The 26,706-nt window shown below is 44.2% G+C and overlaps 2 protein-coding genes across 3 annotated transcripts in view; both read left to right on the top strand.

Moving 5' to 3' along the window:
• Positions 1 to 26,706, top strand: part of LOC139557921 (zinc finger BED domain-containing protein 4) — a 385,803-nt gene that overhangs the window by 104,343 nt on the left and 254,754 nt on the right. The gene's annotated exons all lie outside the window — the stretch shown is intronic.
• LOC139557919 (constitutive coactivator of PPAR-gamma-like protein 2) overlaps positions 8,282 to 26,706 on the top strand; it is a 62,825-nt gene continuing 44,400 nt past the window's right edge. For both annotated transcript variants that reach the window (XM_071373262.1, XM_071373263.1), the window contains exons 1-2: positions 8,282 to 9,746; positions 24,891 to 25,137. In XM_071373262.1, coding sequence (XP_071229363.1) covers positions 9,249 to 9,746; positions 24,891 to 25,137 — 745 coding nt within the window. In that variant the 5' untranslated portion in view covers positions 8,282 to 9,248. The remainder of the gene's footprint in view (positions 9,747 to 24,890; positions 25,138 to 26,706) is intronic.

Below are 26,706 nucleotides of genomic sequence, written 5' to 3' on the forward strand. Positions count from 1 at the left end.
AGGGTCATAATCATATGGTCATAATCATAGGGTCATAATCACAAGGTCATAATCATAGGGTCATAATTATAGGTTCATAGGGTCATAAATATAGAGTCATTTTCATTGGGTCATAATTATAGAGTCATAATTATAGGGTCATAATCATAGGGTCATAATTATAGGGTCATAATCATAGGATCATAATTATAGGGTCATAATCATAGGGTGATAATCGGAGGGTCATAATTATAGGGTCATAATCATATGGTCATAATCATATGGTCATTATTATAGGGTCATAATCGGAGGGTCATACTCGTATGGTCATAATTATAAGGTCATAATCATAGGGTCATACTTATAGGGTTATAATCATAGGGTCATAATCATAGGGTCATAATTATAGGGTCATAATTATAGGGTCAAAATCCTAGAGTCATAATTATAGGGCTATAATCATAGGGTCATAATTATAGGGTCACAGTTGAAGGGTCATAGTTGTAGGGTCTTAATCATAGGGTCATAATCATAGGGTCATAGGGTCCTAATCATATCGTCATAATAATAGGGTCATAATCATAGGGTCATAATTATAGGGTCATAATCATAGGGTCATAATTAAATGGTTATAATCATAGGATCATAATAATAGGGCCATAGGGTCATAATTATAAGGTCATAATCATATGGTCATAATCATAGGGTCATAATCACAAGGTCATAATCATAGGGTCATAATTATAGGTTCATAGGGTCATAAATATAGAGTCATAATCATTGGGTCATAATTATAGAGTCATAATTATAGGGTCATAAGCATAGGGCCATAATCATAAGGTCATAATCATAGGTTCATTGGGTCATAAATATAGTCATAATCATTGGGTCATAGGGTGCTAATCATCTGGTCATAATCATAGGGTCAAAATTGTAGGGTCATAATCATAAGGTCAAATTCATAGGGTCATAATCACAGGGTCACAAGTAATAGGGTCATAATTATAGGGTCATAATCATAAGGTCAAATTCATAGGGTCATAATCATAGGGTCATAATTATAGGGTCATAATTAAATGGTCATAATCACAAGGTCATAATTATAGGATCATAGGGTTATAATTAAAGGGTCATAATCATATGGTCATAAACATAGAGTCATAATTATAGGGTCATAATCATAGGGTCATAATCATATGGTTATAATCATAGGGTCACAATCATAGGGGCATAGGGGCATAATCATAGGGTCATAATCATAGGGTCATAATCATAGGGTCATAATCATAGGGGCATAGGGGCATAATCATAGGGTCATAATCATATGGTCATAATTATAGGGTCATAATCATATGGTCATAATTATAGGGTCATAATCATATGGTCATAATTAAATGGTCATAATCAAAGGATCATAATAACAGGGCCATAGGGTCATAATTATAGGGTCGTAATCATATGGTCATAATCACAAGGTCATAATTATAGGATCATAGGGTTATAATTAAAGGGTCATAATCATATGGTCATAAACATAGAGTCATAATTATAGGGTCATAATCATAGGGTCATAATCATATGGTTATAATCATAGGGTCACAATCATAGTGTCATAATCATAGGGTCATAGGGTCATACTCATCGGGTCATAATTATAGGGTCATAATCATAGGGTCATAATCATATGGTCATAATCATATGGTTATAATCATAGGGTCATAATCATATGGTCATAATCATATGGTTATAATCATAGGGTCACAATCATAGTGTCATAATCATAGGGTCATAATCATCGGGTCATAATTATAGGGTCATAATCATAGGGTCTTAATTATAAGGTCATAATCACATGGTCATAATTATTGGGTCATAATCACATGGTCATAACCATAGGGTCATAATTATAGGGTCATAATCATAGGGTCATAATCATAGGGTCATAATCAGATGGTCATAATCATAGGGTCATAATTATAGGACTGATAGGGAAAAAGACTGAGAGGGAAAGAGACTGAGAGGGAAAGAGACTGAGAGGGAAAACGACTGAGAGGGAAAGAGACTGAGAGGGAAAGAGACCAGAGGGAAAGAGACTGAGAGGGAAAGAGACCAAAGGAAAAGAGACTGAGAGGGAGAGGACAAGAGACCAGAGGACAAGAGACCAGAGGGAAAGAGACTGAGAGGACAAGACACCAGAGGAAAAGAGACTGAGAGGGAGAGGACAAGAGACCAGAGGACAAGAGACCAGAGGGAGAGGAAAAGAGACCAGAGGGAAAGAGACCAGAGGACAAGACACCAGAGGACAAGACACCAGAGGAAAAGAGACCAGAGGACAAGACACCAGAGGACAAGACACCAGAGGAAAAGACACCAGAGGAAAAGAGACCAGAGGACAAGAGACCAGAGGACAAGACACCAGAGGAAAAGAGACCAGAGGACAAGACACCAGAGGACAAGACACCAGAGGAAAAGAGACCAGAGGGAAAGAGACTGAGAGGGAAAGAGACCAAAGGACAAGACACCAGAGGGAAAGAGACCAGAGGTAAAGAGACCAGAGGACAAGAGACCAGAGGAAAAGAGACTGAGAGGGAGAGGACAAGAGACCAGAGGAAAAGTGACTGAGAGGGAGAGGACAAGAGACCAGAAGAAAAGAGACCAGAGGGAGAGGACAAGAGACCAGAGGAAAAGAGACCAGAGGGAGATGACAAGAGACCAGAGAAAAAGAGACCCGAGGGAAAGAGACCAGAGGAAAATAGACCAGAGTGAAAGAGAACAGAGGACAAGAGACCAGAGGGAGAGGACAAGAGACCAGAGGACAAGAGACCAGAGGACAAGAGACCAGAGGACAAGAGACCAGAGGACAAGAGACCAGAGGACAAGAGACCAGAGGACAAGAGACCAGAGGACAAGAGACTGAGAGGGAAAGAGACTGAGAGGGAAAGAGACTGAGAGGGAAATAGACTGAGAGGGAAAGAGACTGAGAGGACAAGAGACCAGAGGAAAAGAGACCAGAGGACAAGAGACTGAGAGGGAAAGAGACTGAGAGGACAAGAGACCAGAGGAAAAGAGACCAGAGTGAAAGAGAACAGAGGACAAGAGACCAGAGGGAGAGGACAAGAGACCAGAGGACAAGAGACCAGAGGACAAGAGACCAGAGGACAAGAGACCAGAGGACAAGAGACTGAGAGGGAAAGAGACTGAGAGGGAAAGAGACTGAGAGGGAAATAGACTGAGAGGGAAATAGACTGAGAGGGAAAGAGACTGAGAGGACAAGAGACCAGAGGACAAGAGACTGAGAGGGAAAGAAACTGAGAGGGAAAGAGACTGAGAGGACAAGAGACCAGAGGACAAGAGACTGAGAGGGAAAGAGACTGAGAGGGAAAGAGACTGAGAGGACAAGAGACCAGAGGAAAAGAGACTGAGAGGGAATGAGACCAGAGGACAAGAGACCAGAGGACAAGAGACTGAGAGGGAAAGAGACTGAGAGGGAAAGAGACTGATAGGACAAGAGACCAGAGGAAAAGAGACCAGAGGACAAGAGACCAGAGGACAAGAGACTGAGAGGGAAAGAGACTGAGAGGGAAAGAGACTGAGAGGGAAAGAGACTGAGAGGACAAGAGACCAGAGGAAAAGAGACTGAGAGGGAAAGAGACTGAGAGGGAAAGAGACTGAGAGGGAAAGAGACCAGAGGACAAGAGACCAGAGGACAAGAGACTGAGAGGGAAAGAGACTGAGAGGGAAAGAGACTGAGAGGACAAGAGACCAGAGAGAAAGAGACCTGAGGACAAGAGACCAGAGAAAAAGAGACCAGAGGACAAGAGACCAGAGGACAAGAGACCAGAGGACAAGAGACCAGAGGACAAGAGACCAGAGGACAAGAGACTGAGAGGGAAAGAGACTGAGAGGACAAGAGACCAGAGGAAAAGAGACTGAGAGGGAAAGAGACCAGAGGACAAGAGACCAGAGGACAAGAGACTGAGAGGGAAAGAGACTGAGAGGGAAAGAGACTGATAGGACAAGAGACCAGAGAGAAAGAGACCAGAGGACAAGAGACCAGAGGACAAGAGACTGAGAGGGAAAGAGACCAGAGAGAAAGAGACCAGAGAAAGAGACCAGAGGACAAGAGACCAGATTCATAGGGTGAAAATCGAAGGGTCATAATTATAGGGTGATAATCATAGCGTCACAGGCATATAGACCCCCTCCTTCATTCCAACCCCCCGCCCCAGGCATATAGACCCCTCCTTCAATCTAATCCCCCCCCCCAGGCATATAGACCCCTCCTTCATTCTAATCCCCCCCCCCAGGCATATAGACCCCTCCTTCATTCTAATCCCCCCCCCCCCCCCAGGCATATAGACCCCTCCTTCATTCCAACCCCCCGCCCCAGGCATATAGACCCCTCCTTCATTCTAATCCCCCACCCCAGGCATATAGACCCCTCCTTTATTCCAACCCCCCCCCACACACACACAGGCATATAGACCCCTCCTTCATTCCAACCCCCCGCCCCAGACATATAGACCCCTCCTTCATTCCAACCCCCCGCCCCAGACATATAGACCCCTCCTTCATTCTAAGAAGGGCGGGGGGGTGTGTTTCATGATTAATGACTCATGGTGTAATTGTAATAACATACAGGAACTCAAGCCCTTTAATTCACCTGACCTAGAATTCCTCACAATCAAATGCAGACCGTAATATCTCCCAAGATAACTCTCCTCGGTTATCGTCACAGCTGGGTATATCATCACATCCGTGTATATCCTCCCGCAAGGGGATACCAAGACGACCATCAACAAACTTCACTGGACTTTAAGCAAACTGGAAACCATATATCCTGAGGCTGCATTAATTGTAGCTGGGGACAAAGCTAATTTGAGAACAAGGCTACCTAAATTCTATCAGCATATCGATTGCAGTACACAAGTGAGTAACACGCTTGATCGTTGCTTTTCAAACTTCTGTGATCCACACAAGGCCCTCCCCCGCCCTCTTTCAGGCAAATCCGTCCATGACTCCATCTTCTTGCTCCCTTCCTATAGGCAGAAACTAAAACAGGAAGCGCCTGTGCTTAGGTCTATCCAACGCTGGTCTGACCAATCGGATCAAGATTGCTTCGATAAGGTGGACTGGGATATGTTCCGGGTAGCCTCAGACAATAACATTGACGTAAATGCTGACTCGGTGAGCGAGTTTATTTAAAAAAATGTATTTCACCTTTATTTAACCAGGTATGCTAGTTGAGAACAAGTTCTCATTTACAACTGCGACCTGGCCAAGATAAAGCAAAGCAGTGCAACACAAACAATAACACAGAGTTACACATGGAATAAACAAGCGTACAGTCAATAATACAATAGAACAAGTCAATATACAGTGTGTGCAAATGAGGTAGGATAAGGGAGGTAAGGCAATAAATAGGCCATAGAGTTGAAGTAATGTCACGCCCTGACGATAGATCTGTTTTTCTATATATTTTGGTCAGGTCAGGGTGTAACTAGGGTGGGTATGCTAGTTTTGTATGTCTCGGCTTTTTGTATGTCTAGGGTTTTTGTATGTCTAGTCGTGTTGTATGTCTAGGGGTTTTGTATGTCTATGTTGGCCTGATATGGTTCCCAATCAGAGACAGCTGTTTATCGTTGTCTCTGATTGGGGATCATATTTAGGTAGCCATTTTCCTTGTTTGTGTTGTGGGATCTTGTCTACGTATAGTTACCTTAGTGCACATCAGTAGCATCATGTTTCAGTTGTTCTTTGTTGTCTTGTTAGGTGAGTTTCAGTTTATTAAAATGATGTGGAACTCTAAGCACGCTGCGCCTTGGTCTCATCCTTACGACGAACGTGACAGAAGATCCCACCAACAAAGGACCAAGCAGCGTGCCCAGGAGGAGGAAGTATCCTGGACTTGGGAAGAGATCCTGGATGGGAAGGGATCCTGGACTTGGGAGGAAATCCTGGCAGGACAGGATCGCCTTCCTTGGCGGGAGTCGCCTTGGAGCATGAGAGGACAGCAACGACGTCGGGGAGGTAGGCCACAGAAACCCCCAGTTTTTTTGGGGGGGGGAACATGGAGCAGTCGGCGAAGTTGAGGGGTGAGTCAGAGACTGTCGAGGAGTTATTGGACAAATTGGAGGAGAGTGAAGAGGGAGAGCTGTTGGTTTGACGTAGTATGCACTGCATTCACCCTGAGGAGCGTGTTAGCAGTCCGATGCCACCTGTAACAGTTCCTCGTACTCGTCCTGAAACATGTGTTAAAGTTCCGGAACAATTGATGCCGGCTATACACACCAGGTCTCCAGTGTACCTACGTCCTGTGCCTCTTCCCCGCACTCGCCCTGAGGTGCGTGTCATCAGCCCGGTGCCACCGGTACCGGTCCCACGCATCAGGTCTCCAGTGCGCTTCCACAGTCCAGTACGTCCTGTGCCTCCTCTCCGCACTCGCCCAATATGCTTTGTGGACTTCACTGGACAGATGTGGCTCTCCGGTTTTGTGATACATTTTATTCTGCCACTGTGTATTCTAATTGTCTCGGCCTTAGCCTTATATACCACGGTGTCAAGGCATATGAACTAACAGGTTATAGCGCAAACAACAGTCATCACAGCACATACTGTAGGTTGTAACATCTTTCTGGCTTCCCCAGTGATTTAACCCACACACTGCTACTGACTGCCAGACCACCACCACCCCTGACATCTGCACTGAGCTGAGGGAACTTAGAGACATGGTGGTGGAGCAGACAGACAGGTGAGCTGAGGAATATGAAGGTCAGACTGAAGGACAGTGAAGACAAGGCAGAGGAGCAACGATCTGAGCTTCGCCTCACCAAGAAGGATGGAGAAGAGGGGGGAGAGAGGACAAGTGGAGGGAGAAGAGGGAGAAGAGGGGGGAGAGAGGACAAGTGGAGGGAGAAGAGGGGGGAGAGAGGACAAGTGGAGGGAGAAGAGGGGGGAGAGAGGACAAGTGGAGGGAGAAGAGCGGGGAGAGAGGAGAAGAGGGGGGAGAGAGGACAAGTGGAGGGAGAAGAGGGGGAGAGAGGACAAGAGGGGGAGAGAGGACAAGTACAGGGAGAAGAGGGGGGAGAGAGGACAAGAGGGGGGAGAGAGGACAAGTGGAGGGAGAAGAGGGGGGAGAGAGGACAAGTGGAGGGAGAAGAGGGGGGGAGAGGACAAGTACAGGGAGAAGAGGGGGAGAGAGGAGAAGAGGGGGGAGAGAGGACAAGTGGAGGGAGAAGAGGGGGGAGAGAGCAACATAATTCACAAACTCACTTCGATTGCAGTCAATCTGTGAATAATATCATAAAAATGGGATGCCAGGTTGCCAAAATGTGTCTGGTGTGCGTGTGTAACAGTATAACTTTAGTACGTCCCCTCGCCCTGACACGGGCGCGAACCAGCTAGCCATTTCACATCCGTTACACGTGCATCATGATAATGGTGGTGGGCTGGTATTCAGTGAGTGTGATATAGCAGGGTTGTATTTGGAGTGCTAGGGACAGCCAGGGAGACTAGTGTCTAGACCTCGGGTCTAAACGTGCTATGGGCAGAGGGATATGGAGGGGTTGATCTGAAACACAGAAAGTCTATTTTCCTCATGTTCAAATACAAAAATAAATGGTGTACCTGCTGTCCCAAATGCCTCCACAGGAGGGCGATATATACAGTACATGACCTGATCTTAGTTTGGTTACTTGTTACATTACACTGATCTTAGCTTGGTTACTTGTTACATACTTGTTACATTAGTCTCTCACCTAGTGTTTACATGCAATGCAATGTATACTTTACTTGATCTAATATAAATATTAAACATTTGTCTGTTTGATTAATCTATAGTCCATTCTTGCAGGGGGGCAAAGTCTGCAAGAAGAATGTGCATGACAATCATCGATTTAGTAGTTAACTTGTGTTGCAGATCATAATTTAACATTTAGTCCAAAGCGCTCCTCTGGTTTTAGTTAGTGCAATCCGGCGTCTTTGGTTCGGGACGACCCTTAAACGTAACCTTAACCCATACATTTAACCTAAACTTAACCATAAATCCCTTTCCTAACCATAACCATTTTACATTTCAACTTCAATATGGTAGATATGGTAGGGACGTTCCAAGGATCCCCAATAGCACGGACCCTCTGATGTTTCATGCCAAGGCAGAGGGCGTCACATGTATTCTTGGTAGTTAGAGTCTTTAACCCTAGCATTCCAGGGACCTTTAGAGAAAAATGTGAGCTTTTTAACTACATTTCCCTACAGTTCCCTCGGCGTCATCACCGCTCCCCGCCTTCCCTCCCACTTTTGTTGGTCCGTGAGGAAGTCGCAAGATGGCTGACATCGCTTGAAAGTATGTCCCCTTCCTCAACATGAAGTCGTGAGTGTGGAAGAAAGCGAGGGAGGCACCATCGGCCGTTTGTTTTTATTAACTTTTTTTTTCTGCCGTTAATTTCTCCAAACATCCATTTCATTTCGCGTCGTCTCTGTCCCAGAGTTGTCTTTGAGAGTTGACGCGTCAAGTCACGCCGGGGACCCAGCTAGCTAAATTAGCCAGCTAGCTACAGCGGTTAACGTTAGCCAGCGAGATAGCTAGCTAACTAAATCATATTTTCATATCCCATCGGCCAGCTAACTAGCACGTCTCATTAATTTGAAATAGTCTAACGGTTCTAATATCAATATACTGTCAGATTAAGAATTACTCGACCGTCATGTTCGCCAACTAATGCGCAACGTTAATTCGTGTGATTCAGGATTATAATTTTGGAGTAAATCATACCATTACTATAGTTAGCCACTAGCCATCATCAGTTATCAACATTTCATGTGTTATTACCTAGCTAGCTAGCTAGTTAGAGGGGTAGTTAAACTTTAGCCGGAGAATTAGACTAGCTGGCTTTGCTGGCAGTTGACCAAAATACTGCTAGGGATGGACACACAATTGTACTCACACGACCAAATATAGAAGATTGGCTTTGCACACTAACTAGTTAGCTAGCTTTCTTACTTGCTGTTAGGAAGTGCACCTCTCGGCCTGGTCAACTAGCGTGCTAGGCTAGTTAGCCTTTGCAGGATTGGTCACTCGTATCAGAGTTGAGGGTGGCAGCAGCTAGGTGCAGCAACAGTTCAGTCAGTCACACAGAGAGATACGTTAGCTAGCTGCCAGGTTCTAGCTAGCTACATTCTCGACCCTCACATCAGCTATCACCACGGCGTTCCGAACGTACCCGGAGCCCCCCTCCCCTGGCCAGACCCACCGGCTCAACAACACCGGGATGGGTGTGCAGGGCTTCCAGGAATATCTTGAGAAACGGTGTCCCGGGGCAGCTGTCCCCGTGGACCTACTCAAACTAGCCCGTACACCGGGCCGCCAGCCCCCGCACCACCACCCCCATCACCTCGGCCCTATACCTCCTCCACCCCCGGCCCGGATACTCATCGATGCTGACTCCGGCCTGCAGCGGCTGTACGGCGGCTACCAGACGGACTGGGTGTGCGGCGGGGAGTGGAACGCCATGCTGGGATACCTGTCCGCTCTGTCCCAGGCCTGTTTGTACCAGGGCGGGCTTGAGCTGGTCGTGGTGTTCAACGGCACCCTGGGGAAGGAACGGTGGCCGGAGTGGGCACGCCGGGCGCAGGGGCAACGCCAGACGGCCCAGCTCATCGTTAACCACGTCGGCAGTAAGGCCACTCCGCCTCCCCGTGCTTGGTTCCTGCCCCCTGCCTGCCTCAGTCACTGTGTCCGCCTCGCCATGTTCCGCTTCAGAGTGCGGGTGAGTAAAGAGCAGTAGCTGCTACCCCATTCATAGAGGCTATCTACCTTTAGCGCCTATTGATGAAGGCCTCTTCTTCCTGGGGGACTTCTGTTAAAAGCCCAGATGCTTGCTCTAGACGTCAATATGTCAATACGCATCACTTACGATACAGTTTTGGAAACGTAAGGAAAGCAAATCAAATCAAATTTTATTGGTCACACACGTTTAGTAGACCCGTTATTGCGGGTGTAGCAAAATGCTTGTCTTTCTAGCTCCAAAAGTGCAGTAATATCTAATAATTCACAACAATACACACAAACCTCAAAGTAAAATAATGGAATTAGGGAATATATAAATATTAGGATGAGCAATGTTGGAAGTGGCATTGACTAAAATACAATAGAATACAGTATATACATATGAGATGAGTAAAGCAGTATGTAAACATTATTAAAGTGACTAGTGTTCCATTATTAAAGCAGCCAATGATTTCAAGTCTATGTATATAGGGCAGCAGACTCTAATGCTTCGATCACACCGACCACGCCATTGCATTTTGGTACACCAGAATTACATTTGTTTCCAATGAAACGCTGCGTTTACCTTGCAGCATTGTGTTGCAGAGGCAGTTGCAGTACGTTCGGTGTGGTGCATACTAGAGCTCGACCGATTATGAATTTTTAACGCTGATACCGATTATTGGAGGACCAACAAAAAGCCAATACCAATTAATCGGCCGATTTTTCTTACATTTTTTGTTGTTGTAATAATGACAATTACAACAATACTGAATGAACACTTTTCTTTTACCTTAATATAATACATCAATTTAGCATCAAATAAATAATGAAACATGTTCAATTTAGTTTAAATAATGCAAAAACAAAGTGTTGGAGAAGAAAGTAAAAGTGCAATATGTGCCATATAAAATAACTTTTAAGTTCCTTGCTCAGAACATGAGAACATATGAAAGCTGGTGGTTCCTTTTAACATGAGCCTTCAATATTCCCAGGTAAGAAGTTTTAGGTTATACTTATTATAGGAATTATAGGACTATTTCTCTCTATACCATTTGTATTTCATATACCTTTGACTATTGGATGTTCTTATAGGCACTTTAGTATTGCCAGTGTAACAGTATAGCTTCTGTCCCTCTCCTCGCCCCTACCTGGGCTCGAACCAGGAACACATCGACAACAGCCACCCTCGAAGCATCGTTACCCATCGCTCCACAAAAGCTGCGGCCCTTGCAGAGCAAGGGGAACAACTACTCCGTCTCAGAGCGAGTGACGTCATCGATTGAAACTAGCCATTTTACATCAGTTACACCAGCCTAATCTCGGGACTTGATAGGCTTGAAGTCATAAACAGCTATTGCGAAGAGCTGCTGGCAAAAGCACAAAAGTGCTGTTTGAATGAATGCTTACGAGCGTGCTGGTGCCTACCACCGCTCAGTCAGACTGCTCTATCAAATCATAGACTTAATTATAACATAATAACACACAGAAATAAGAGCCTTTGGTCAATGATATGGTCGAATCCGGAAACTATCATTTCGAAAACAAAACGTTTATTCTTTCAGTGAAATACGGAACCGTTACGTATTTTATCTAACGGGTGGCATCCCTAAGTCTAAATATTGCTGTTATATTGTACAACCTTCAATGTTATGTCATAATTATGTACAATTCTGGCAAATTAATTACGGCCTTTGTTAGGAATAAATGGACTTCACACAGTTCGCAACGAGCGGCCCAAACTGCTGCATATACCCTGACTGCTTGCACAGAACGCAAGAGAAGTGACACAATTTCCCTAATTAAAAGAAATTCATGTTAGCAGGCAATATTAACTAAATATGCAGGTTTAAAAATATATACTTGTGTATTGATTTTAAAGAAAGGCATTGATGTTTATGGTTAGGTTTGGTGCAACGACAGTGCCAAATCATCACCCGTTTGGCGAAGTAGGCTGTGATTCGATGAGAAATTAACAGGCACCGCATCGATTATATGCAACGCAGGACACGCTAGATAAACTAATAATATCAACCATGTGTAGTTAACTAGTGATTATGTTAAGATTGATTGTTTTTTATAAGATAAGTTTAATGCTAGCTAGCAACTTACCTTGGCTTCTTGCTGCCCTCACGTAACAGGTAGTCAGCCTGCCATGCAGGCTCCACATGGAGTGCAATGTAAGGCAGGTGGTTAGAGCGTTGGACTAGTAACCGGAAGGTTGCAAACGAATCCCCGAGCTGACAAGGTAAAAATCTTTCGTTCTGCCCCTGAACAAGGCAGTTAACCCACCGTTCCTAGGCCGTCATTGAAAATAAGAATGTGTTCTTAACTGACTTGCCTAGTTAAATAAAGGTGTAAAAAAAAAAAAACATTCGGCAAAATCTGTGTCCGAAAATACCGATTTCCGATTGTTATGAAAACTTGAAATCGGCCCTAATTAATCGGCTGCATTTTCGAATTGTATGCGTAGACGGCTTGACAGAAATGGTACCAGAAGGTGAATGTTGAACTTTTGTTGCATACACATCCAGATGATGCTGCGTACTATTTTGCACAATGATGCTGTCAGTGTGTTCGAAGCGTAGGTGCAGGGTTATGTAACCGGTTGGAAGCAGCCTAGTGATGGCTATTTAACAGGCTGATTGCATTGAGATAGAAGCTGTTTTTCAGTCTCTCGGTCCCAGCTTTGATGCACCTGTATTGACCTCGCCTTCTGGATGATAGTGGGGTGAACAGGCAGTGGCTCGGGTGGTGTAGGTGTCCTGGAGGGCAGGTAGTTTGCCCATGGTGATGTGTTGGGCAGACCACACTACCCTCTGGAGAGCCTTGCGGTTGAGGGCGGTGCAGTTGCCGTACAGGCTGGTGATACAGTCCGACAGGATGCTCTCAATTGGGCATCTGTAAAAGTTTGTGAGTTTTAGGTAGGGATGCACAATATATCGGTAAGCATATGGGAATCGGCCGACGTTAGCTAAAAATGCCAACATCGGCATCAGACCGATGTCTAGTTTAACGCCGATGTTCAAAACCGATGTCAAAGCTGACGTGCATACCTGTATAACGTAGGTAGATGAGGTAATGTCAAAGCTGACGTGCATACCTGTATAACGTAGGTAGATGAGGTAATGTCAAAGCTGACGTGCATACCTGTATAACGTAGGTAGATGAGGTAATGTCAAAGCTGACGTGCATACCTGTATAACGTAGGTAGATGACGTAATGTCAAAGCTGACGTGCATACCTGTATAACGTAGGTAGATGAGGTAATGTCAAAGCTGACGTGCATACCTGTATAACGTAGGTAGATGAGGTAATGTCAAAGCTGACGTGCATACCTGTATAACGTAGGTAGATGAGGTAATGTCAAAGCTGACGTGCATACCTGTATAACGTAGGTAGATGAGGTAATGTCAAAGCTGACGTGCATACCTGTATAACGTAGGTAGATGAGGTAATGTCAAAGCTGACGTGCATACCTGTATAACGTAGGTAGATGAGGTAATGTCAAAGCTGACGTGCATACCTGTATAACGTAGGTAGATGAGGTAATGTCAAAGCTGACGTGCATACCTGTATAACGTAGGTAGATGAGGTAATGTCAAAGCTGACGTGCATACCTGTATAACGTAGGTAGATGAGGTAATGTCAAAGCTGACGTGCATACCTGTATAACGTAGGTAGATGAGGTAATGTCAAAGCTGACGTGCATACCTGTATAACGTAGGTAGATGAGGTAATGTCAAAGCTGACGTGCATACCTGTATAACGTAGGTAGATGAGGTAATGTCAAAGCTGACGTGCATACCTGTATAACGTAGGTAGATGAGGTAATGTCAAAGCTGACGTGCATACCTGTATAACGTAGGTAGATGAGGTAATGTCAAAGCTGACGTGCATACCTGTATAACGTAGGTAGATGAGGTAATGTCAAAGCTGACGTGCATACCTGTATAACGTAGGTAGATGAGGTAATGTCAAAGCTGACGTGCATACCTGTATAACGTAGGTAGATGAGGTAATGTCAAAGCTGACGTGCATACCTGTATAACGTAGGTAGATGAGGTAATGTCAAAGCTGACGTGCATACCTGTATAACGTAGGTAGATGAGGTAATGTCAAAGCTGACGTGCATACCTGTATAACGTAGGTAGATGAGGTAATGTCAAAGCTGACGTGCATACCTGTATAACGTAGGTAGATGAGGTAATGTCAAAGCTGACGTGCATACCTGTATAACGTAGGTAGATGAGGTAATGTCAAAGCTGACGTGCATACCTGTATAACGTAGGTAGATGAGGTAATGTCAAAGCTGACGTGCATACCTGTATAACGTAGGTAGATGAGGTAATGTCAAAGCTGACGTGCATACCTGTATAACGTAGGTAGATGAGGTAATGTCAAAGCTGACGTGCATACCTGTATAACGTAGGTAGATGAGGTAATGTCAAAGCTGACGTGCATACCTGTATAACGTAGGTAGATGAGGTAATGTCAAAGCTGACGTGCATACCTGTATAACGTAGGTAGATGAGGTAATGTCAAAGCTGACGTGCATACCTGTATAACGTAGGTAGATGAGGTAATGTCAAAGCTGACGTGCATACCTGTATAACGTAGGTAGATGAGGTAATGTCAAAGCTGACGTGCATACCTGTATAACGTAGGTAGATGAGGTAATGACAAAGCTGACGTGCATACCTGTATAACGTAGGTAGATGACGTAATGACGCCACACAAAAATACAGCGCTACACCGAACAAAAGCAGGAAATTACAAAGTGTACACTTCCAACTAACCAAGTTCAAGTCCAGCAGTCATTTGAAAGGGTAAGAACATTTCAGCGAGACAACTCAAAGGCAAAATCCATTAACGGCAAGATAATGGAATTCATTGCTCTTTGACAATCAACCATTCTCTGTCGTGGTTGATGTTGGCTTTTGCCGGTGCTAATTTTCCGATGTTGCCCTACCGGAGTTCCACAGTATTGTTGAAACTCTATGAGCTGCTTGCTATGGGCGTCACTGCTATTAGCTTCACGACTGACATTTGGACCAGCGATGCTATCCCCACTTGCATGCTGATTCTGACAGCACAGTGGGTCGACGAGTATTTCCTACTGAGGAAAGCCGTATTGCATGCTCAAGAATGTGCTGGTTCTCATACCGCTGCTGCCATTTCAATTGCATTTGAGAACATGTTTGTAACGTGGAAACATGAACACACTCCTAGCTTCATTCGAACAACTGACTGGAGAAATAAGCTCATCAACTGCGTCTGATACCCTCTGTCATGGTATTGAAACACCTGCTCAACAAAACTGCCCACACAGACCGTGGGGTTAAAACTTGCAAAAGTACTCAAGGCTGTGAACAAGCGATTCGGTGGCATTCTCTGAGCTTCTTTACTGTGTCGCCACCATGCTCGATGCTAGGTACAAGGACCGCTACTTCGATGCAGACAAGACACAGGGTTTATGTGAAATGATAGACACAGCTGGAAACGGACACAGTGACAGTGACACAGCTGGAAACGGACACAGTGACAGTGACACAGCTGGAAACGGACACAGTGACAGTGACACAGCTGGAAACGGACACAGTGACAGTGACACAGCTGGAAACGGACACAGTGACAGTGCCACAGCTGGAAACGGACACAGTGACAGTGACACAGCTGGAAACGGACACAGTGACAGTGACACAGCTGGAAACGGACACAGTGACAGTGACACAGCTGGAAACGGACACAGTGACAGTAACACAGCTGGAAACGGACACAGTGACAGTGACACAGCTGGAAACGGACACAGTGACAGTGCCACAGCTGGAAACGGACACAGTGACAGTGACACAGCTGGAAACGGACACAGTGACAGTGACACAGCTGGAAACGGACACAGTGACAGTGACACAGCTGGAAACGGACACAGTGACAGTAACACAGCTGGAAACGGACACAGTGACAGTGACACAGCTGGAAACGGACACAGTGACAGTGACACAGCTGGAAACGGACACAGTGACAGTGACACAGCTGGAAACGGACACAGTGACAGTGACACAGCTGGAAACGGACACAGTGACAGTGACACAGCTGGAAACGGACACAGTGACAGTGACACAGCTGGAAACGGACACAGTGACAGTGCAGAGGAAGAGAGGCCACGGATAGACCGCTGAAACTTCACTGCTTAACATTTATGAGACTGAACAAATAAACAACCAAACAGCACAGCAAGTAAGTGAAATAAATAGGTTTTGATTGTTTTACTGGTAATGGGGACCTACGTAAATGCCAACAAAATAACATTTTCGTCAGTGTGTGGGTAAAAACAATTTAACTGTACTAGAATGCTTAAAAAAACTCAACTTTTGTAAATATCGGTATCAGGTTTTTGGGCAAGGAAAATATCAGATATCGGTATCGTGCAAAAATTCCATATCGGTGCATCCCTAGTTTTAGGTGACAAGCCACATTTCTTCAGCCTCCTGAGGTTGAAGAGGTGCTGTTGTGCCTTCTTCACCACACTGTCTGTGGGTGGACCATTTCAGATCGTCAGTGATGTGTACACCAAGGAACTTGAAGCTTTCCACCTGCTCCACTGCGGTCCCATCGATGTGGATAGGGGCATGCTCCCTCTGCTGTTTTCTGAAGTCCACGATCAGCTCCTTTGTTTTGTCGACATTGAGTGAGAGGTTATTCTCCTTGCACCACACTCCCAGTGCCCTCACCTCCTCCCTGTAGGCTGTCTCGTCATTGTTGGTAGTCAGGCCTACTACTGTTGTGTCGTCTGCAAAGTTGATGATTGAGTTGAAGGCGTGCGTGTCCATGCAGTCATGGGTGTACAGGAGGGGGCTGAGCACGCACCCTTGTGGGGCCCCTGTGTTGAGGATCAGCGAAGTGGTGTTTCCTACCTTCACCACCTGGGGGCGGCCCAGGACCCTGTTGCACAAGGCGGGGTTCAGACCCAGGGCCCCAAGCTTAATGATGAGCTTGGAGGACACTATGATGTTGAATGCTGAGCTATTGTCAATGAACAGCATTCTTACATAGGTATTCCTCTTGTCCAGATGGGATAGGGCAGTGTGCAGTGCAATTGCGTTGTCTGTGGATCTATTGGGGCGGTAAGCAAATTGAAGTGGGTCTAGGGTGTCAGGTAAGGTGGAGGTGATATGATCCTTGACGAGCCTCTCAAAGCACTTCATGATGACAGGAGTGCTACGGGTCGATAGTAATTTAGTAAAATTACCTTTGCTTTCTTGGGTACAGGAACAATGGTGGACGTCTTGAAGCATGTGGAGATAGCAGACTAGGATAGGGAGAGATTGAGTATGTCTTTAAACACTCCAGCCAGCTGTTCTGCGCATGCTCTGACGACGCGGAAAGGGATGCTGCCCGGGCCGGCAGCCTTGCGAGGGTTAACAAGCTTAAATGTGTTACTCACGTCGGCCACGGAGAAGGAGAGCCCACAGTCCTTGGTAGCGGGCCGCTTCGGTGGCAGTGTGTTATCCTCAAAGCAGGCGAAGGTGTTTCAATTGTCCAGGTGTCCGCAATGTAGCTGGTTTTCCCTTTGTAATCTGTGATTGATTGTCTGTAGACACATAGGTCTCGTGTCTGAGCTGTTATTGCTACTCCACATTGTCTCTACACTGATGTTTTGCCTGTTTGATTGCCTTTTGGAGGGAATAACTCCACTGTATTCTGCCATGTTGCCATGGTTCAATGTGGTGGTTCGCGCTTTCAGTTCTGCGTGAATGCTGCCATCTATCTACGGTTTCTGGTTATGATAGGTTTTAATAGTCACAGTGGGAACAACATTTCCTATACACTTCCTGATTAAACTCAGTATGGACCTGGAGGTTTCATTGTTTCCCGACTTCCATCAACACGTCTCCTTCTTCACTAGGGGCAATGAAGTCCTAGACCACTGCTGCTCTACCCACAAGCATACAGTGGCAAGAAAAAGTATGTGAACCCTTTGGAAGTACGTCTTCTGGAGTCAGAGTCCTGATCTCAACCCAAATGAGATGCTGTGGCATGACCTCAAGAGAGAAGTTCACACCAGACTTCCCAAGAAATTGCTAAACTGAAACAGTTTTGTAAAGAGGAATGGTCCGGAATTCCTCCTGACCGTTGTGCAGGTCTGATCCACAACTACAGAAAACGTTTGGTTGAGGTTATTGCTGCCAAAGGAGGGTCAACCAGTTATTAAATACAAGGGTTCATGTACTTCTTCCACACTGCACTGTGAATGTTTAAATTATGTTTCAATATAGACAAGAAAAATACAATAATCTGTATGTTATTAGTTGAAGCACACTGTCTATTGTTGTGACCCAGATGAAGATCAGATCAAATTTGATGACCAATTTATGCAGAAATGAAATTCCAAAGTGGTCACATACTTTATCTTGCCACTGTATAATGGCCTCCCTCTTCCCCCCCTTCGGCAAGTCAGATCATGACTCTATATTCCTGTCTACAAGCAGAAGCTCAAACAGGAAGTACCCGTGACGCGCTCTTTTGAGAAATGGTCATCCCAATCGGAAGCTATGCTAGAAGACTGCTTTGCTAGCGCTGAGTGGAATATGTTCCCTGGACTCTGCCGATAGCATTGACGAGCAAACCACCCCGGTGACCAGTTTCATTAGGAAATTAATCGGCGACGTTGTCCCCACAGTGAAGTTTCGCTGCTTCCTAAATCAAAAGCCCTTGATTAACACAGAGGCTGGTGCTAAACTAAAAGACAAAGCTATCGCAGACAACTCTGAGGCTACGACAAGGAGCCCCCGTTGACCCAAGGGACTGGGTGATCTCGCTCTGAGGCTGACGTGAGTGAGGTTTTTAATCAGACACTCGCGTGGCCGGATGTTATTCCAGGGCGCGTTCTCAGAGCAGCTGGCAGGTATATTCACATTCATTCAGTCTGTAATTCACACACATCTCAAGCTAGTCATAAACTCTAAGGCTACCTGCCAGAATGACTACTGCCCTGTAGCACTCACATCTGTAGTCATGAAGTGCTTTGAAAGGCTGGTTATGGCACACATCAACTCCATCATCCCGAAATCGTCAAATTAAATGTTATTGGTCGCATACACATGTTTAGCAGATTTGTATTTATTATGGATCCCCAGTAATTCCTGCCAAGGCAGCAGCTACTCTTCCTGGGGTTTATTATGGATCCCCATTAGTTCCTGCCAAGGCAGCAGCTACTCTTCCTGGGGTTTATTATGGTTCCCCATTAGTTCCTGCCAAGGCAGCAGCTACTCTTCCTGGGGTTTATTATGGATCCCCATTAGTTCCTGCCAAGACAGGAGCTACTCTTCCTGGGGGTTTATTATGGATCCCCATTAGTTCCTGCCAAGGCAGCAGCTACTCTACCTGGGGTTTATTATGGATCCCCATTAGTTCCTGCCAAGGCAGCAGCTACTCTTCCTGGGAGTTTATTATGGATCCCCATTAGTTCCTGCCAAGACAGCAGCTACTCTTCCTGGGGGTTTATTATGGATCCCCATTAGTTCCTGCCAAGGCAGCAGCTACTCTACCTGGGGTTTATTATGGATCCCCATTAGTTCCTGTCAAGGCAGAAGCTATTCTTCCTGGGGTCCAGCAAATTAAGGAAGTTTGTACAATTTTAAAAACATTACAATACATTCACAACACATTAAGTGTGTGCCCTCAGGCCCATACTCCACTACCACCACATACAATACAAAATCCATGTGTGTGTAGTGCGTATGTTATCATGTGTCTGTGCCTATGTGTGTCTCTTCACAGTCCCCGCTGTTCCATAAGATGTATTTTTATCTGTTTTATAAATCTGATTCTACTGCTGCATCAGTTACCTGATGTGGAATAGAGTTCCATGTAGTCATGGCTCTATGTAGTACTGTGCACCTCACATAGTCTGTTCTGGACTTGGGGACTGAAGAGACCTCTGGTGGCATGTCTTGTGGGGTAGTCATGGGTGTCTGAGCTGTGTGCCAGTAGTTTAGACAGACACCTCTGTGCATTCAACATGTCAATACCTCTCATAAATACAAGTAGTGATGAAGTCAATCTCTCCTCCACTTTGAGCCAGGAGAGATTGACATGCATATTATTAATATTAGCTCTCTGTGTACATCCAAGGGCCAGCCGTGCTGCCATGTTCTGAGCCAATTGCAATTTTCCTAAGTCCCTCTTTGTGGCACCTGACCACACGACTGAACAGTAGTCCAGGTGAGATAAAACTAGGGCCTGTAGGACCTGCCTTGTTAGTGCAGTTAAGAAGGTAGAGCAGCGCTTTATTATGGACAGACTTCTCCAGCTCTTAGCTACTGTCGTGTCAAAATGTTTTGACCATGACTGTTTACAATCCAGGGTTATTCCAAGCAGTTTATTCACCTCAACTTGCTCTATTTCCACGTTATTTATTACAAGATTTAGTTTGCTTTTAGTTTTATAAATATTTAGGACTAACTTATTCCTTGCCACCCACTCTGAAACTAACTGCAGCCCTTTTAAGTGTTTCAGTGGCTGTGGTAGCTGACATGTATAGTGTTGAGTCATCTGGATACATAGTATCAAACCTTTTACTCAAAGCCAGTGTGTCTGTCGTTAGCATGTTGTTAGTAAAGATTGAATAAAGTAAGGGGACTAGGCAGCTGCCCTGGGGAATTCCTGATTCTACCTGGATTACGTTGGAGAGGCTTCCATTAAGGAACACCCTCTGTGTTCTGTTAGACAGGTATCTCTTTATCCACATTATAGCAGGGGGTGTAAAGCCATAACACATTATAGCAGGGGGTGTAAAGCCATAACAAATATACGTTTTTCCAGCAGCAGACGTATCAATAATGTCAAAAGCTGCACTGAAGTCTTAACAAAACAGCCCCCACAATCTTCGTATCAATTTCTCTCAGCCAATCAGTCATTTGTGTAAGTGCTGTGCTTGTTGAAGCACCACTTCTCCACTGTATAGGACTGATGGAAAGACAGCAGTCACACACAGAATGATGTTAAAGGACCACTACACCACTACATAGGGCTGATGGAGAGACAGCAGTCACACACAGCATGATGTTAAAACACCACTACTCCACTACATAGGGCTGATGGAGAGACAGCAGTCACACACAGCATGATGTTAAAGGACCACTACTCCACTGCATAGAGCTGATGGAGAGACAGCAGTCACACACAGCATGATGTTAAACCACCACTACATAGGGCTGATGGAAAGACAGCAGTCACACACAGCATGATATTAAAGGACCACTACTCCACTGCATAGAGCTGATGGAGAGACAGCAGTCACACACAGCATGATGTTAAACCACCACTACACCACTACATAGGGCTGATGGAGAGACAGCAGTCACACACAGCATGATATTAAAGGACCACTTCTCCACTGCATAGGGCTGATGGAGAGACAGCAGTCACACACAGCATGATGTTAAAGGACCACTACACCACTGGACAGCAGTCACACACAGCATGATGTTGAACTAAAGGATAATCAGTCCATAAGGTCACATAAGCCAGTAGGTCCCAATCATAAGAATACAAAAACACAACCATTAAGCATTTCCAATCTGAATGTACAACTATTACTTCCCATTGCAAAAAACATTTCACATTTAGCACACAAAGTAACTGTTGACTTAAAGTTTAAAGTGGAACTGACAGTGTCTTAAAAGACAGTCATAATATCACTCAAATATCAAATTCCCTGTTTATGCTACAAAATAGGTTATATTTGACTTATGTTCCATGACGTAAACTAAAACATTATTGGCAGAATAGATGGATGTAGTTCAAAGCATGATTAATATAATTCACCAATATATTTCTTGCTAGTCCAAAACATATTGCTATCAGGTTATGAATCCCAGCTGGCCTGCTACATTGTTTGTTGCCGTCATTCAGGATGCACCGTTTTAGTTTCAATGACTCAATATTCTGGACCAAAACTAACGATTGTAACTAAGGCTGGCAATGTCAATACAATCAAACTAGCTGATGATCACAAGTCAGTCATAACATGGCTAATAGGTGTATTTATTTACAGGGCATTCGGAAAGTATTCAGACCCCTTCCCTTTTCCCACATTTTGTTTACGTTACAGCCTTGTTCTAAAATTGACGAGGGAAAAAAGTAATTGAATCTACACACAAAAGCCCATAATGACAGAGCGAAAACAGGTTTTTAGGAATGTTTGCAAATGTATTAAAAATAAAAAACATACATACCTTATTTACGTAAGTATAGAGACCCTTTACCTTGAGACTCCAAATTGAGCTCAGGTGCATCCTGTTTCCATTGATCATCCTTGCTGTTTCTACAACTTGATTGGAGTCCACCTGTGGTGAATTGATTGGACATTATTTGGAATGGCCATGAGGTCGAAGGAATTGTCCATAGTGCTTCTTAAATGGAAGAAGTTTGGAACCACCAATACTCTTCCTAGAGCTGGCCGCCTGGCCAAACCAAGCAATTGGAGAGAAGGGCCTTGGTCAGGGAGGTGACCAAGAACCCGATGGTCATTCTGACGGAGCTCCAGAGTTCCTCTGTGGAAATGGGTGAAACTTCCAGAAGGACAACCATCTCTGCAGCACTCCACCAATCAGGCCTTTATGGTAGTGCCCAGACAGAAGCCACTCCTCAGTAAAAGGCACATGACAGCCTGCTTGGAATTTGCCAAAAGGTACCTAAAGGGGACTTGGACCATGAGAAACAAGATTCTCTAGTCTGATGAAACCAAGATTGAACTATTTGGCCTGAATGCCAGTCGGGATCGAGGGAAAGAAGAACGGCGCAAACTACAGAGAGATCCTTGATGAAAACCTGCTCCAGAGCGCTCAGGACCTCAGACTGTGGCGAAGGTCCCGCTTCCAACAGGACCACGACCCTCAGTACACAGCCAAGACAATGCAGGAGTGGCTTCAGGACAAGTCTCACTGTCCTTGAGTGGCCCAGCAAGAGACCGGACTTGAACGCGAAAGAACATCTCTGGAGAGACCTGAAAATAGCTGTGCAGCAGCGCCCCCAAATACAGGTGTGCCAAGCTTGTGGCGTCATACAAAGGAGACTTGAGGCTGTAATCGCTGCTAAAGGGTCTGAATACTTATGTAAATGTGATATTTCATTTTTTGGATTTGTAATAAATTAGCAAAAAAATTCTAAACCTCTTTTTTTTCTTTGTCATTATGGGGTATTGTGTGTAGATAAATAAAAAAAAATGTAATCCATTATAGAATTAAGTCTGTAACGTAACAAAATGTAGAAAAGTCAAGGACTGAACTTTCCTAATGCTTTGTATGTACAGCAGTAGTTAAATAGGATTGTCCTTGACTATATACTGTATTTACATATGAAATTTAAAGCATTCGGTAAATATGATTGAATTCACCAGTGTTCCATGTCTATGTACAGCAGCTCTAAGGTGCAGGGAAACCGGGTGGTAGCTGGCTAGTGACTTCAGGGCAGGGTACTGGGTGGAGGCCAACTAGTGATGGCTATTTAACAGTATGATGGTCTTGAGATAGGTTAACAAAAGGACTTGATTCCTGTACATTACCACAATCACACCGGGCTCATTCTTCCTGGAGAGTTTTTTTATTCCTGTCTGCACGATGTACCGAGAATCCAGTTGCAGAGGGTGTTTAGTCCAAGGGTCCTTAGCTTAGTGATGAGCTTTCAGGGCACTATGGTGTTTATAAATTACTATAAAAATCTAACTTTCATTAAATCACACATGAAAGATACCAAATTAAAGCTACACTATTTGTGAACCCAGCCAACATGTCAGGCTTTTCTGCGAAAGCAAACAATGCTATTTTCTGAGGATAGCAACAGAGTAAACAAAGAGAGGCATATTTCAACCCTGCAGGCGCGACACAAAACGCAGAAATAAAAATATAATTCATGCCTTACCTTTGACGAGCTTCTGTTGTTGGCACTCCAATATGTCCCATAAACATCACAAATTGTATTTTTGTTCGATTAATTCCGTCGATATATATCCAAAATGTCCATTTATTTGGCTCGTTTGATACAGAAAAACACTGGTTCCAAATTGCGAAACGTGACTACAAAATATCTCAAAAGTTACCTGTAAACTTTGCCAAAACATTTCAAACTACTTTTGTAATACAACTTTAGGTATTTTTTTACGTAAATAATCGATAAAATTAAAGACGGGATGATCTGTGTTCAATACAGGATTAAAACAAACTGTAGCTAGCCTAATGGTCATGCGCCTCTAACAAACAAGACACTTCCAGTGACCCTAGTTCAAGATGGGTGTACTTCTTCATTACACAAAGGAAAAAACCTAAACCTAAAAACCAATTTCTAAAGACTGTTGACATCCAGTGGAAGCGGTAGGAACTGCAAGAAGGTTAATTAGAAATATGGATTCCCAATGAAAATCCATTGAAGAGAGTGACCTCCAAAAAAAAAAAAATCTGAATGGTTTGTCCTCGGGGTTTCACCTGCTAAATCAGTTATGTTATACTCACAGACATGATTCAAACAGTTTTAGAAACTTCAGAGTGTTTTCTATCCAAATCTACTAACAATATGCATATCTTATCTTCTGGGGATGAGTAGCTGGCAGTTGAATTTGGGTATGCTTTTCATCCAAACGTGAAAATGCTGCCCCCTATCCTAGAGAAGTTAAAGGTTGAATGACTGATCTCTTGCATGTCATCATTCACAAACTTGATGCTCTTAAAATGACTTTGTTGAATTCTCAATGTAATACATTTCAACAGTAGTGCTTTTACACAATATTACAAATGTAATGTTACGTAAATGACTTTGTAATTTCAATGATAGGTTTTTGTCAACATTTTCGCTTTTATAATAAATGTCTTTACAGGGTTGAATATTAGTTTTTTAGAGTGCAACATGAGCTTCAAAAGCAGCTAGATTTCATAATCCCAATATTTTATATCTCAATCAATTAAAACATTTATACCAGTGTACCTATGAAACATAGTTTAGAGCCTCTGATACCGAGAGACTAAGCTAAACTCATCATGTGATATCTGTAGAATCTCTACTGGACTGAAGACTGACTGACCTCTGGATTCACTACTACTGTCAGGGTGAAAGGTTAAGGTGTGTAATGTTCTGTTGTATTATCCAGGTTGTCCAGACGTTGGAGGACCACCACCAGGAGGTGCTGTCCCTCTACAGAGACTTTGGTTTCTGCGGCCTGATCGCCCAGGACTCAGAGTTTGCCCTCTGCAACGTCCCCGCCTACTTCTCCTCTCATGCCCTCAAACTGTCCTGGAACGGCAAGAACCTGACCACCCACCAGTACCTGCTCTCTGAAGCTGCCAGACAGCTGGGTCTGAAGACACAACACCTGCCCTGCTTCGCTGCACTGCTGGGTAGGTATCCAATTAAACAAAACTTGAAGCCTGGGGAAGTCCATGGTAGAGAAATAGCTACATAGGTGTGGTAACCCGCTGTAAATCAGTGACACGTCAAACTAATCAAATGCCTTGCTTGGGCAGAACTCCAGAGGGGCTCATCAGTTTATTATAGTAGATATTGCAGGAGGATAGCTAGGAAATCGCAGATTTTAAGCTCCTTCAAAATATGCTGATCGACGTATGCTGAATGTGTGTATAGAACACACTGCTGGATAAACACAATGTGGTTTTTCCTCAAGGTTTTCAATTTTTCTTCAATGTTACAAATTAGCATACGGAAAAACTCAATGCAAAATGTGTCCGGTCTAAAAACAGTGACGAACATAACACGCAGCACCAACGGGCATGTGGGGGGAGAGTAGGGCTGTTACAGTGACCATATTACCTCCACACCGGTGGTCACGAGTCATGACTGTAGTCAAATTCCACGTGAACATTTAGTCTGTAATTAGGCTTCTCCAAGCTCTGATGCTGCTGATGGTCATTAGTAGTCTACCAAACCTTCTAACTGCCTGGTCCTCAGCACTCTGTTGTCCCTCTAATCACTCTGACATCAATACAAATGTAATTTAAAATCTAATCAAACACTTCATGAGAGCCCATGAGCTCATGTTGGGCAATATTTCAATAGGCTATGCAATTGTGTGAGAAAACAGAGTGATGGCCTCTATTAAAAAGAGGAGGATCCCATCAGCTTTCTACAGACTAGACCTACTATATTTATTTCTAAACTTGCCTAATAACTTATTGCGGATCAGTGGGACGCTAGCGTCCCAATTCGAAAACTTCCAGTGAAATTGCAGAGCGCCAAATTCAAATTAAATTACTATAAATATTAGACTTTCATGAAATCACAAGTGCAATACATCGAAATAAAGCTTAACTTGTTGTTAATCCAGCCGCCTTGTCAAAAAGGCTTTACGGCGAAAGCAAACCATGCGATTATCTGAGGACAGCGCCCAGCACACAAATGCAAAACAAATCATCTTCAACCAGGGAGTTGCGACACGAACGTCAGAAATAGCGATATAGTAAATGCCTTACTTTTGAAGATCTTCTGTTGGCACTCCAAAAGGTCCCAGTTACATCACAATGGTCTTTTTGTTCGATAATGTCCTTCTTTATAGCCATAAAACTCAGTTTAGCTGGCGCGCTTCAGTCAATAATCCACTCGGTTTCCCTCCTTCAAAATGCATACAAAATGAATTTCAAACGTTACCAATAAACTTATCCAAACAAGTCAATCAACGTTTATAATCAAACCTTAGGTACCCTAATACGCAAATAAACAATACAATTTAAGACGGAGAATCGTTATTGTCTTTACCGCAGAAAATACCAAAACGCGCTCTCTTCCATGCGCTTGGAAACACTACAGCCAAATGGTGGCCACCTAGAAAAACTACAATTTCTGGCTCATTTTTCCAAAAACCAGCCTGAAACTCTTTCTAAAGACTGTTGACATCTAGTGGAAGCCCTAGGAACTGCAATCTGTGAGGATTTCGCCCTATTATAAAAGTGCCA

The sequence above is a fragment of the Salvelinus alpinus genome, chromosome 28 (genome assembly GCF_045679555.1).
Source record: "Salvelinus alpinus chromosome 28, SLU_Salpinus.1, whole genome shotgun sequence".
In the NCBI taxonomy this organism is placed as follows: domain Eukaryota; kingdom Metazoa; phylum Chordata; class Actinopteri; order Salmoniformes; family Salmonidae; genus Salvelinus; species Salvelinus alpinus.